Source organism: Alexandromys fortis, unplaced genomic scaffold, assembly GCF_014885135.2.
Source record: "Alexandromys fortis isolate MF-2015 unplaced genomic scaffold, M_Fortis_MF-2015_v1.1 scaffold_53, whole genome shotgun sequence".
NCBI lineage: Eukaryota > Metazoa > Chordata > Mammalia > Rodentia > Cricetidae > Alexandromys > Alexandromys fortis.
Window position 1 is genome coordinate 2,699,998 of NW_026067939.1, and position 12,200 is coordinate 2,712,197.

General features: G+C 43.7%; 1 protein-coding gene across 3 annotated transcripts in view; it reads left to right on the forward strand.

The window, feature by feature from the left end:
• The window catches only part of Gmps (guanine monophosphate synthase), a 50,219-nt gene that overhangs the window by 366 nt on the left and 37,653 nt on the right, over positions 1-12,200 (forward strand). Inside the window, exons 2-3 of one of the 3 annotated variants that reach the window (XM_050147525.1) lie at positions 1,746-1,852; positions 3,418-3,619. In XM_050147525.1, coding sequence (XP_050003482.1) covers positions 3,470-3,619 — 150 coding nt within the window. In that variant the 5' untranslated portion in view covers positions 1,746-1,852; positions 3,418-3,469. Of the gene's footprint in view, positions 1-1,745; positions 1,853-3,417; positions 3,620-11,809; positions 12,033-12,200 lie in introns of those variants that run through there. The other 2 variants (XM_050147526.1, XM_050147527.1) reach the window with 2 other exon arrangements.

The following is a 12,200-nucleotide window of genomic DNA, read 5'->3' on the forward strand; positions in this document are numbered from 1 at the left end:
GACTTCCCTTTTTTTCTTTTTCTTTCTTTTCTTTCTTTCTTTCTTCCTTTCTTTTTAAGAATTGTTGGAGCTTCAAAGGTTGAGATAATAGATTTAGTATTTCTGTAATGCCGAAGAAAGAGCTTTTCTAAAAATTTTTATTGAATTCATAATTGGCCAGTTTTCAAACGCAAACATAATGGCAATGCTTTCTTCATTTTAAAATGCTTTCAGTTTGGTTGCGCTTTTGCTGGTTTTGCATTCTCTTCTTTCCACAGCTTATTAACGACTTAGCAATCATACTCTTCTCATTCTCCTTGTCTCCCTCCTTCCCTCCCTCCTCCCTTTTTGCCATAACTCTCCTCCCCTTTCCCCGTGTGCCCCTGCCTCTGTGTGCGTCTGTGTGTGTGTGTGAGAGAGAGAGACAGACAGAGAGACAGAGAAGTTAAGAAGTTAAGTGCTTTGAGGCTGAAGTTATGTTGGTAAAGAAGCAATAAGCCCTCAACTACTGAGTCATCTCTCCAGCCCTTGCACATGCACAGAAATTTGAAACTATTATTGTTACTATTATTATTTTCTGTTGTTTAGAGGCTGGGTCCTGAGTCACACTGTAGCTCAGACTAGCCTATATCACCCAGGCTACTCCCAAATGTATGGCCATCCTCCTGCCTTAATTTCCCAAGTCCTGGGTTTGTATGAATGAGCCACCACACCTAGTTTAATATATTTAAATAGCAGAAAATGGCAACCATGAAGTCCTCTGATCTTTATTAGAGAGAAGAATAGAGCTGGATGTGGTGGCATGTTTGTAATCTAGATTAGCTTATAAATGAAGTTCCTGGTCATGCATTGCTACATAGCAAGACCCTGTCTCAAAAATTGGAAGAGTAGGAGAAGCTGGGTGGCTTTGGCACATACCTTTAATCCCAGCACTCAGGAGGAAGAGGCAAAATGGATCTATGAGTTTAAGGCCAGCCTTGTGTCCAACGCGAGTTCCAGGACAACCAGGGCTACACAGAGAAACCCCATCTCAAAAAAAAAAATCAAAAAATTGGAAAACAATTTACAGTGTCATTACCTAAGTGAGACCAAAAGTCTATTTTTTCTTATTTATTTTTGCAACAGGGTCTTACTGTGTGGTCCTAACTGGCATGAAACTTGCCTCGTAGGCCAGGCTGGACTTGAACTCACAGAGATCCACCTGCCTCTGACCTGAGTGCTGGGATTAAGGCATGGACCACCCTGCCTGGACCTCTTTTTTGTTTTTGCTTTTTTTTTTTTTTTTTTTTTTTTTTTTTTTTTTTTTNNNTTTTTTTTTTTTTTTTTTTTTTTTTTTTTTTTTTTTGAGAAGGGAGCCTGTGTAGCACGTGCCAGCATTGAGCTCGATATGAGCCTGTTAGGATGGTTTTGAACTCCTGATGCTCCCGCTTCCACTTCCCAAATGCTAGCGTTACAGGCATGGGCTATCATTCCTGTCAAAGTCTCAATTTTAAGGAATACAGGATAAGGTTCATCACATCCATTTTTCTGTTGCAGGGGTTTGAAGTAGTAGCATACAAGACTGTGATGGTTTGAATAAGAACGGCCCCCATAGGCTCATATATTTGAATACTTAGACATCAATAAGCGGTACTGCTTAGGATTAGGGAGTGTGCCCTGTTGGAGTAGGTGTTGCCTTGTTGGAGGATGTGTGTCACTGGGGGTGGACTCTGAGGCTTCAGAAGCCCAAGTCAGGCCTAGTGCCGCTCTCTCTTCCTGCCGTCTAGGGATCTGGATGTAGAGCTCTTAGCTCCTTTTCCATCACCCATGTGCCGTCTTCCCATGTGCCACCATGCTACCTGCCATGCTGATAATGGACTAACGATCTGAAACTGTAAGCAAACCCTAATTAAATGCTTTCCTTTATAAGAGTTGCTGTGGTCATGGTGTTACAATTACAGCAGCACACGAGTTAGGACCTTGGCAGGTAAGGGCCGTGGGCAGGAGACAAATACACCATGCAGTCAGAGCTTAAGTGAAGGGTTTATCGAGAGAAGGATAAAGAGGAGGGAAGAGGAAAAGAGCAACAGAGAGAAGACACACACACAGAGGGATAGAGTGGGGGGAGGTTGAGAGAGATGCAGGGAGAGGCAAAGACGGGAAGAGAGAAGGAGTAGGCAAGACTTGTCTCTTTTTATTTTATTTTATTTTTTAGGTTTATTGAGACAGGGTTTCTCTGTAGCTTTGGAGCCTGTCCTGGAACTAGTTCTTGTAGACCAGGCTGGCCTCAAACTCACTGAGATCTGCCTGCCTCAGCCTCCCAGGTGCTGGGATTAAAGGCGTGCACTACCACCGCTTGTCTCTTAAAAGGTTTTTTGCAACTGCATAGTAACGTAGTAGCCATAGGACCCTGGACTGGCTAGGGCACTGCCTGGGTTCATCCTGCCAGATGACAGGGGTCAGCATAATGCCTGAATCTAAACACACAGCGTCTCTTCACAGCAGTAGAACATTGACTAAGACAAGAGCTACGCAGTCAGGTTTTTGGTTTCTTTGTTTGAAGAGAAAATAAAGATTTTGCATATCTATTTGTTCCCCCCCCCTTATTACTTTGAGATTGAACCTTGAGCCCCACACAGACGAGGCAAGAGTTCTACCATTGAGCTAACCTCAGACCTTTTACGTGTGTGTCCTGTGTTGGGGGTACACTTAAATGTGAATGGGCACATGAGTGCATGTTCATATAAAGGTTAGAAGACAACCTCGGGCGTTGTTCCTCAGGTGCTGTCCACTCCTTAACCCCACCCCCATTTTGAGACAGTCATATTGGCCTGCTACTCACCAAGTAGGCAAGCAATTTCATTAAGTTGTATAGATAATACATTAACTTTAATACTACAAATATAGGAAATAGATGCTTATGAAGTTATAACAGCTAGTCTTATTTAGATTTCATTTTTTCTATGTACTAGTGTGTATGTGTTATTTTAAGTGCTGTTCCTGTCTGATATACCTTACAGTTGCACTGACCCTCTCTCTTCCTCATTCCCTGCAGTTCCTAATTTTACCTCTCTATATTTATGTCATTTGAAGAACTGTAGAGTAGAATCATATAGTATGTGATATTTGGGATCAGGTTCCCCCCCCATATCCTTGAAATCCAAATAGGATGTTTATAAATCAATATTGTCCATAGATATTTGTTCTTTTTTAATGAGTAATTGTCATTCATTTTATGGATGCCACATCATTGGAGTTTTTGTTTTCAGACAGGGTCTTACTGTGTAGTCCATAGTGACATCCCAAATGGTAGGGTCAAAAAAATCAAATTAATTTACGCTATTATTTTTATTCTTTAGTAATACTTTACATGTATACATGTGTCTTGATCATATACAATCCTCCCATTTTCCCCACTTTAACCCCTCCCACATTTATATCTTTTTTTTTTTTTTTTAGAGCTCACCAAGTGCCACGAGTGTTTCATATCTTTGGGTCTAACCACTGGAGCATGGGCAATCTGCCAGCAACGGTACTCTGGAAGAAAAATAACTCTTCTCCCAGCAGCCGACAGTTGTCAACAGCTCCTAAGTTAGGGGTGGAACCTTCTGAGTCCCCCTCCCAGCCATACTGTAATGTTGAGTGGATTGATCATGTTCAGGTAATAATAGCTACTGTGAGCTCGTGAGTGCAATGGCCATGTCATGTTCAGAAGACAACATTTCTACATCATCTGCCAGCTCTCACAGGGACCCCTGAGTCTTGGTGGGGTAGCAGGGAATGGTTAATATAAACATCTCATTTAGGGCTGAGCACTCAACTGTCACTTATTTTCAGCACTTTGATCAGTTGAGGTTTTTTTTTTTTTTGGTAGTTGAGGTTTTGTATGGACTACTGTCCACTGTAGAAAGTAGGTTCTGTGACAAAGGCTGAAAGCAGCACTAACCTATGGGTATAATCATAAATATTCAGAGAGCAGTTTGATATGTCCATGTAAGAAAACAGCAATCCTAAATTTCCCCTTCCAGGACCTCTGATCTCGCCAGTGGTGGGCTTTTGACAAGTCTTGCAGCAGTAGGCATGAATTTCCTTTTATGGCGCAGGCAGCAGATCTATTCAGTAAGCAGCTGGTCAACTTATTTATTTATTGAATTTGTTGTGGTTATTTAGACAAGACCCTATTCTTTTATTTTTAGGAAGAGCTTCATATAGCCCTCATACTTACTATGTAGTCAAGGATGGCCTTGAACTTCAAAGTGCTAGGAGTACAGGCATGTGCCATTATGCCTGGCTTTTGTCAGTATTTTAAATATTTTGTTCTAACTATTACTCCAGCTATAGTACTGATTTCTCTTTAGTGGCTATGTTGTGGGACTCTCTCTTGAATGAGCACTCTGACCCCAGTGAGAGTGGAATAAAGACGCCATCAAAGCCAGGACAGTCCCTGAAAGCCCTTGGTATGGGGTCCAGTTTGCATCCTCATTTTATACTTTAAGACCACAAAGTGAAGTGAGCAAGCAATCGAGATTCCACAGAAGCCTGCCCAGCACCCAGCTTTTTGTTTCCTAAAGACACATATTACAGTTGACAGGTGTACGCTTTTCTGGTCAGGTTGTAACAGGTAACAATCTGTTGTGTTTTTGTTATTTCTCTAGGCCAATCTGTTCCTTGCTTGGAAATGAACTGTGTGAGCAGTGCTGATGATTGGTCTGTCCTGCCTTGTTCTACTTCAGCTAAATTATCACTATTCAATGCTAAATTTCTGTAATCAACTAAAAAATACAACAGGAGAAAATTACTAGTGCAAAATTTTAGGGAAGAGTTTTTTTATTTATCCAGGTCTGTGTTTGTATGCATAATATTTTGTGTATGATTTTGTTTTTTAATGGGTGGTGATAATACAAAGCAAACAAAAACTAAAACAACCTTCTAACTAGAAAAGCCTTCAGCCAGATGTGGTCACACCTATGTTATAATCACAACACTGAAGAGGCTAAGGCAAGAGGTTCACAAGTTGCAGGCTAGCCTGAGCTACATAGTGAGCTCTGAGACTACAGACCTGTCTTAAGCTTCTGCCCCCAGGACTTCCCTGTTACATTCTCCCTTGAGCTGTGAACCAAAACAACACCCCCCTCTTTGATTTTGCTTTTCAAGACAGGATTTCTCTGTAGCTTTGGAGCCTGTCCTGGAATTTGCTCTGTAGACCAGGCTGGCCTTGAACTCACAGAGATCCACCATCACCCAGCTCACTGCTGATTTCTTGTTTGGTTGGCTCAGTCATCAGCTGACAAACTTCTTTTTTAAACTATTGTTGTTTATTTTGAGGCAGGGTCTCATGTTGCCCAGGTTGGTTTCGACCTTGTTATGTAGCCCAGGCTGATCTGGAACTCATGGCAACCTGGCCTCAGTCTCCCAGTCACCATGCTCAGACACTGGGCGTTTTCCTGTATTTAATTTTCTAGTCATCATTTACCTAACCAGAATAAACCTCAAAGGTCAGTTTGGTCAATTTAATAACTTTTTTTTTGGTTTTTTTGAGACAGGGTTTTTCTGTAGTTTTGGTGCCTGTCCTGGAACTAGGTCTTGTAGACACCAGGCTGGTCTTGAACTACAAAGATCTGCCTGCCTCTGCCTCCCAAGTGCTGGGATTAAAGGCACGTGCTACCACCACCCAGCCAATTTAATGATTTTTACCAAAATATTGATTACTCTACTTTTTTTTCTTGATCACTGACATGTTTGATATGATACAGACTCTCTTCTCCAGCCCATAAATAACCAAAGGCAGCTGGGTTATTCTCAACTTTTTTAAACAGCACACTGTTTGACTTCTTTTGTTATTTTTCTTGTAGTCAGGCTGATTATGTTTCAGTTTAGAAAGTTGCTAATCTTTCTTGAATCTAGGGGGAAATGTTAAAACAATATGTTTGTTTCCCCCCCCCCCTTATTAACTACTGGAAATCCCAATAAGCTTTTGTTTAGTTTATTGAAGAATTTTACCACAAGGATAGATGTGGCTTCCTATGGTTTCTGAAAGGCCAGGGCACTTGGCTTAGAGAAAACATAGAAGCCAACGTCGTTCAAATTCTAAATAGCAAGAAGTTGCAGCTGTAGTTTGCAGACTATTTTTCAAAAGCACAGAGTGATTTCCTGCTAGGCTGTGGCCTCTGTTTTTTTTTTTTTTTTCCTGGGCTCCATTTCAGAAATGAATTCTACCATCTAGTGGCACCTTCCTGTAATTCTATGTTGGTGGATTTCTCAGCAGTTCACTATCATATGAACTATATCTTACTGTATTGTTTGGAATTTTAAAACTTAGTTTAGCACGGCAGTATCAGTTACTGAGGGTATCTCAGGTGAAGAGGAAGGAGGCTTGGAAGAATGGCATTTCCATTTGGAACAGCAGCTAGCCCAATAGCAGTCCTTAGGGGAAGCAGGATCATAATGCTCCTTTCAAGGCAGCTCTGGGAGTTGTGGGGTTTAAGCCTGTCAGATAGCTGACAGAAGTCCTCTCATCCTGTGGGCTTTCTCCTCACCCAGCTGGTTGTTTCTTTAGCTGTACAGAGGCATTTTCTTTTCAAGAAGTCCCACTTGTCAGTTGTTGGCTTTAACTCTTGGCAGGAAGTTCCTCCCTCCCTGTATCACGTGTGGTACTGGCAGCCTGCATTTTCCTCCAGCAGTTTTAGTGCTTCAGGCTCCAAGCTTAGGTCTTTCACGCATTTGGAATTAGTTTTTGTGCCAGGTGATAGAGTGGGGTCTAATTTCATTTTTCTTACATATGAACATCTGGTTTTCCCAGCACCATTTGTCTGGTGCTGTCTTTTCTCTAGTATGTTTTTAGCATCTTTATTAAATATCAGATGGTTGTAGTTATGTGTACTCATGTTTGGATCTTTGCTTTTGTTCCATTGTTTACATGTCTGTGTTGGCATCAGTACCATATTGTTTTTTATTACATGACTCTATAATATTTCTTGAGGTCTGGGATGGCAATCCCTCCAGCATTGATATTTTTTGCTCAGGATTGTTTTGGCTCTCTGAGGTCTTACATGGTTTTGTAAACCATATAGTTTTTAAAGCCATGAGAAACTAATCTGGCTTAGGATTCTGATTCAGCCAATAAATAAATGGCAGAGAAACAATTCTGTGTGTAAGCCATGGCTAGATTAGAAGAGGCCATATAGGGTTGGGCATGTGTCTCAGTGTAGGGTTTGCTTACAAACCTACATTTCATCCTTGCTATGCCAACAGAGAAGAGAATCAGAAAAGGCTGTACAGCTTCCACCAGGGATCCTCTCCCTGGGAATTCTGACTTGATGAAGAAGATATCCGACTATCTGTAAGCAGCTTGAGAGAGAGGCCACAGAGAGGTGGAGATGCCCTGAAGATGGAAGTGTTCCAGCCCTAAGAGGTTCTGTTCCCAGAGCAGGTGTCAAAGGGGTGAGTGAGAAAGCCTTAGAATAGTGGCCCTAGCTTTGGGCCACTCTATCTCAGACCTAGTGGAGCCAGCCTTTAGATGGCTCCAACTGAGACAATAAAGCAGAGAAAAGCTGTTTGACATGGATAAATTCTGCCCTAATTGCAGAAAAAAAGTTTCCCTTTAGTGACCACATTTAGGGGTATTATTTTCATAAGGAAATAAATAACTGGAACCAGGACAGTTATTTTGTGGAATGTGCCTGCATTTGATTTCCATTTCTTTCATGCATTTTAGGTAGAGCATCGCTAATGTAACACTAAGCTTATCTCTTAGACCATCAAGTGATTTATTGTTATTGGTGATATTCCTGTTGATCACTCAAATAGGGAGGTATCTTGAGGCATCTATAAAGTTGCTAATTTTTGTCAGATGTGGTAGCATACACACTTGGGAGATTGATGTAGTTGGATCATGTCTAGTTCATGGCTTGCAAGGTTAACAGTCAGACCCTATCTCAGAAACAAACAAAAAGACAATTTTGTTATTTTACCTTGTATAATTAATGATTATTATGTGGGAAGATACTCCAGACAGTATGATTAAGACCTGCTTCTGATCTTTTACTCACTAATTTTAGCATCCATTGATATTTCATGTCTGAATTCATCATTATTATTATGGCTGAAAAATGTTTCTCTAATATTTCCAGCTTTTATTACTCGACAGCCCATTATAAAGTCTGTCTGTGCCACCTATCTCTGGCCGCAGTTCTCCTCTCTTCTCTGTTGTTTGTGACACTTTCTCATAATGTACTCCAGGCTGCCCACCTTGCTCTACATATAATGTTCCAGGCCAGCCAGATCAACATAGAGAGAAAGATATTCTTGTGCAAAAGGCCCAAGTCAAGAAAGAACATACCTTATGTAAGGGATGAGGCTGTTTACACGTTTGGAGAGGAGCGTGAAGGAAGTAGTGGCGTGCAGGTGATGCGGATAGGTATTACTAGCTAGACCTCTGCGGACCTAACAAGTTAGCAGTTTGGGATTCACGGCAGCTGGTGAAGACTGAAACTGAAGCTATTTAGAAAGCTGAGGCAGAAGGGTCACCAGGCACAAAATAAGTTCAGTGCCAGTCTGGGCAACTTCGTGAGACCCAAGTGAAAATAAAAAATAAAAGAGTGCTGGGTAAATAGGTCAGTGCCAGAGCTGGCCTAGTGTGTGTGAGGCCCTACATCCAATCCCCAGTACCACATGGTGTATTAGGGCTCTCTAGTAGACCAGCACTGAGAATGAATATGCAGTCAAGGGAATTATCAGCCTGGCTTACCTGATATAGCCTGGGTGTTGAGCAGTGGCTGTCTACATCCTGGAGAGCCAGAGAACCTAGTAGCTGTTGAGATACCTCAATACTCCTAGTCTGACACTGAGGACGGAGAGGGTTCCTGGAGAGCCACTGACCTTCAGTCCACATTAGAAGGCTGAAAAAACTGGGTTCATCAGTAAAGAAGAATGGTAGCAGCAGCAACAAAGTAAGTGATCTCACAGCAAGATAGGATTGCAATGAGAAGTCAAATAATGAAAAAAGCAACTTTTCTTCTTGGACCTCCTTTGTTTCTGGTTATCATGAGAACATGATGCTAACATGTTAAGTGTGTCTTCCCCTTTCATGTAACCCGATCAAGAAACTCTATTACATTTGTGCCCAGTGACTTATCTATTAGTTGATTCCAGATGCAGTTAAATTGACAGCCAAGCTTAACTGTCGCCCATAAGAGGAATCTAGAGCTCAGAAGAGATGTCAAGAGCCTCTGAAGCTTTTCTTTTATTTCCTTTCCTTACTTTTTGTAGCCCAGGCTATCGTGGAACTCACTGTGTAGCCTAGGCTGACCTCCAGCTCCCAGGGATGCCTCAGTAAGTGCTAGGTCATCATAGCAGCATATGACTTCTTCTTTTTTTCCATCATCCATTCTTTTTTTCTTCTTGTTTTCTAAAGTTCTTGTTTCATTGTGTGTGTGTGTGTGTGGTGGTATATGTGCACAAGTCTTTATGGGCACAAAGGCCATGGGAGGATGTTGGGTGTTCTTTTCTATCAATATCCACCTTATCCTCTTGAGACAGGCTTTCTCACTGAGCCTGGGGCTAGGCTGGTGGCCAACAAGCCCAAGTGATTCTCTTATCTCTGTCCTCTGAATTTCTGGGTTTCTAGGTGTATGTGGCCACACCTGGATTTTTATGTAGATGCTAGGACTTGAACTTGGGATCTTAGGTTTGGGTAGTTCTTACCTGCTGGGTCATCTCCCCAGCCAAACATCATCCACCCTTTTCTTTCTTTCTCTCCCCAAGACAGGGTTTCCCTATAAAGCCCTGGCTGTCTTGGAACTCACTTTGTAGACCAGGGTGGCCTAGAACTTTGTGTGTCTAACTCAGCCTCCTGAATGCTAGGATCAAAAGTAGTGGCCAGCTTCCATCCATTCTTGAAAAACAACAACCAAGCAAGCTAGTAAATAGAAAATAATTTTTTTTTTTTTGAGACAGGGTTTCTCTGTAGCTTTGGAGCCTGTCCTGGCACTAGCTCTTGTAGACCAGGCTGGCCTCGAACTCACAGAGATTCACCTGCCTCTGCCTCCCGAGTGCTGGGATTAAAGGCGTGCGCCACCACCGCCCAGCTGAAAATAATTTCTTCAACAAGGTAGGCTCTAATGAGAAATCTACAGTTTATTGTTAAAAATTGAGTCAGTGAGTTCCAGGACTGCCAGGGATAGGCCAGCTTGGTCTACAGAATGAGTTCCAGAACAGGCTCCAAAGTTACACAGAGAAACCCTGTCTCAAAAACATAATAAAACAAAAAGAAAAATAAAAACACAACAACAAGCTGAGGCTCTCCCTGGCGACAGCATGAATCCATTATTGAAATGTGTCTTGCAGCTTCCAGAGACTTGAGGTTGAGATGGTATGTAGCCAGTCCCTAACGCCAGCTATCACATTGTTCCGCTGTGCTGCCTGGGGATTGTGGTGGTGGTGGGTGGATATTTATACAAGTTGAAACTCTTCTATCGTTAACTGCACTCTGGATTGTTCATACAGACCAACCAAGAAAATCCAGTATCATGGCATTGGAAAATTCAACTGTTCATTTTTCCAAACAAAAACAAAACTAAACAAAAAGATAAGTGAAACAGGGCTACTTGAGTGGCAAATTATTTTACTGTGTCTTAGTTTTCTGGTTTGTAAAATATGTGACAAAATGTCTGGCAGTGGTGGTGTATGCCTCTAATCCCAGCACTCAGGAGGCAGAGCCAGGCCAATCTCTGTGCGTTCAAGGCCAGCCTGGTCTACAGGAGCTAGTTCCAGGACAGCCAGGGCTGTTACACAGAGAAACCCTGTCTCGAAAAACAAAACAAACAAGCAAAGATGTGACAAGAACACTCCTTCTTCACTATTCTCAGGACACAGTTATAGTAAGTTCTGGTGGTCCCAATCTGTTAGGTGTCACTTCCCAGACAGCAGAGCATGGGCACTGTTAGTGTTCTATAATAAATGGATAGTGAGCAGGGCAGTGGTGGCTCACGCCTTTAATTCCAGCACTCGGGAGGCAGAGGCAGGCAGATCTCTGTGAGTTCGAGACCAGCCTGGTATTCAAGAGCTAGTTCCAGGGCAGGCTCTAAAGTTAGAGAAACCCTGTCTCGAAAAACCAAAAAAAAAAAAAAAAAAAGGATAGTTGTTGAAAGGATTTACATTTACTAGAAGTGATCATTCCAAGGGTTTTTTTTTAGACAAGGTGGGGGTGCGGGGAGGGCACAAACTCGATTCTCTTCTCACTCAGCTTTCCTGGTGTTGATATTCAGGAGTGAGCCTGGACAATTTGCTACAGGTTCTGTTAGTGTTTTCCCTCAACCCTGATTGAAGCTTTCAGATAACCACTTCAAAGTAATACTAGCCCTGATGGGTGCCAAAGGGCTAGCTGGGGGAACTACAGTTCCTTCCCTGAAAACAATCCTAATGAAAGCACCGTTTGCTATGCTGCACTCCGGGGCCAGCTGCTGCCAATCTGTGCTGCTCTCAAACTCCTTTCTTTCTGAAAATTCTGCAGGCGCTGCAGACCTTCTGATGAACCTAACCCTTTGCCTCTCCTATGTCCTGCAATTGGGTCCCGGCTACCCAAGAGACCCGCGGAGGCCTGTTACCCTGTGCCACCGACTTCAGCTGCCCCTCCAGCGCAAGGTGCCTCCCGACTGGGGTTTTTCTTGTTGCGGCCTTGGTGACAAAGCCCAGCCACTCAACGCCGTGGACTCCTAGCAGTAGGGCGACCCAGACCGCCTTCGCGCGGCGACTCCTTTCCATTCTGGTAGGCTGGCGGCTTCGTTCCCTAGGCGACGGCTAAGACGGGGCTTGCGTGACCCCGCCTCCGAGGGCGGGCCGGTTGGCGGCGGCCCGACGGAAGCTGGAGGCGGGAGCAGAGCCCGCTACTGACTGAACTGCGGAACCGCGTCGCGTTCCGGGCTGCTGCCGTGCTGCACGCTTACCGCGGTTAGCTGGTCCCGTGGCTGTGCTGCTCGCGCCCAGGCCTTTCCAGCGGTCTCCGTCCGCGGCGCGGATTTTTCCTGCGCCCTCCCTCCACAACTGCCCCGATGGCGCTGTGCAACGGAGATTCCAAGGTCAGTGCTTGGGGTCCCTGCCGCCCTCCGGCAGCGTGAGCGAGACCTGGGGGACTGTCCGCGTTTCTCGGCCCGGGGCAGCGGCACTCGCCGTGTCGCAGCCCGGCCTGCGCGGCTTCCCGATATAGGAGGCGCCTCGTTGACTTTGCCAGTGTAGAGATCCCAGCG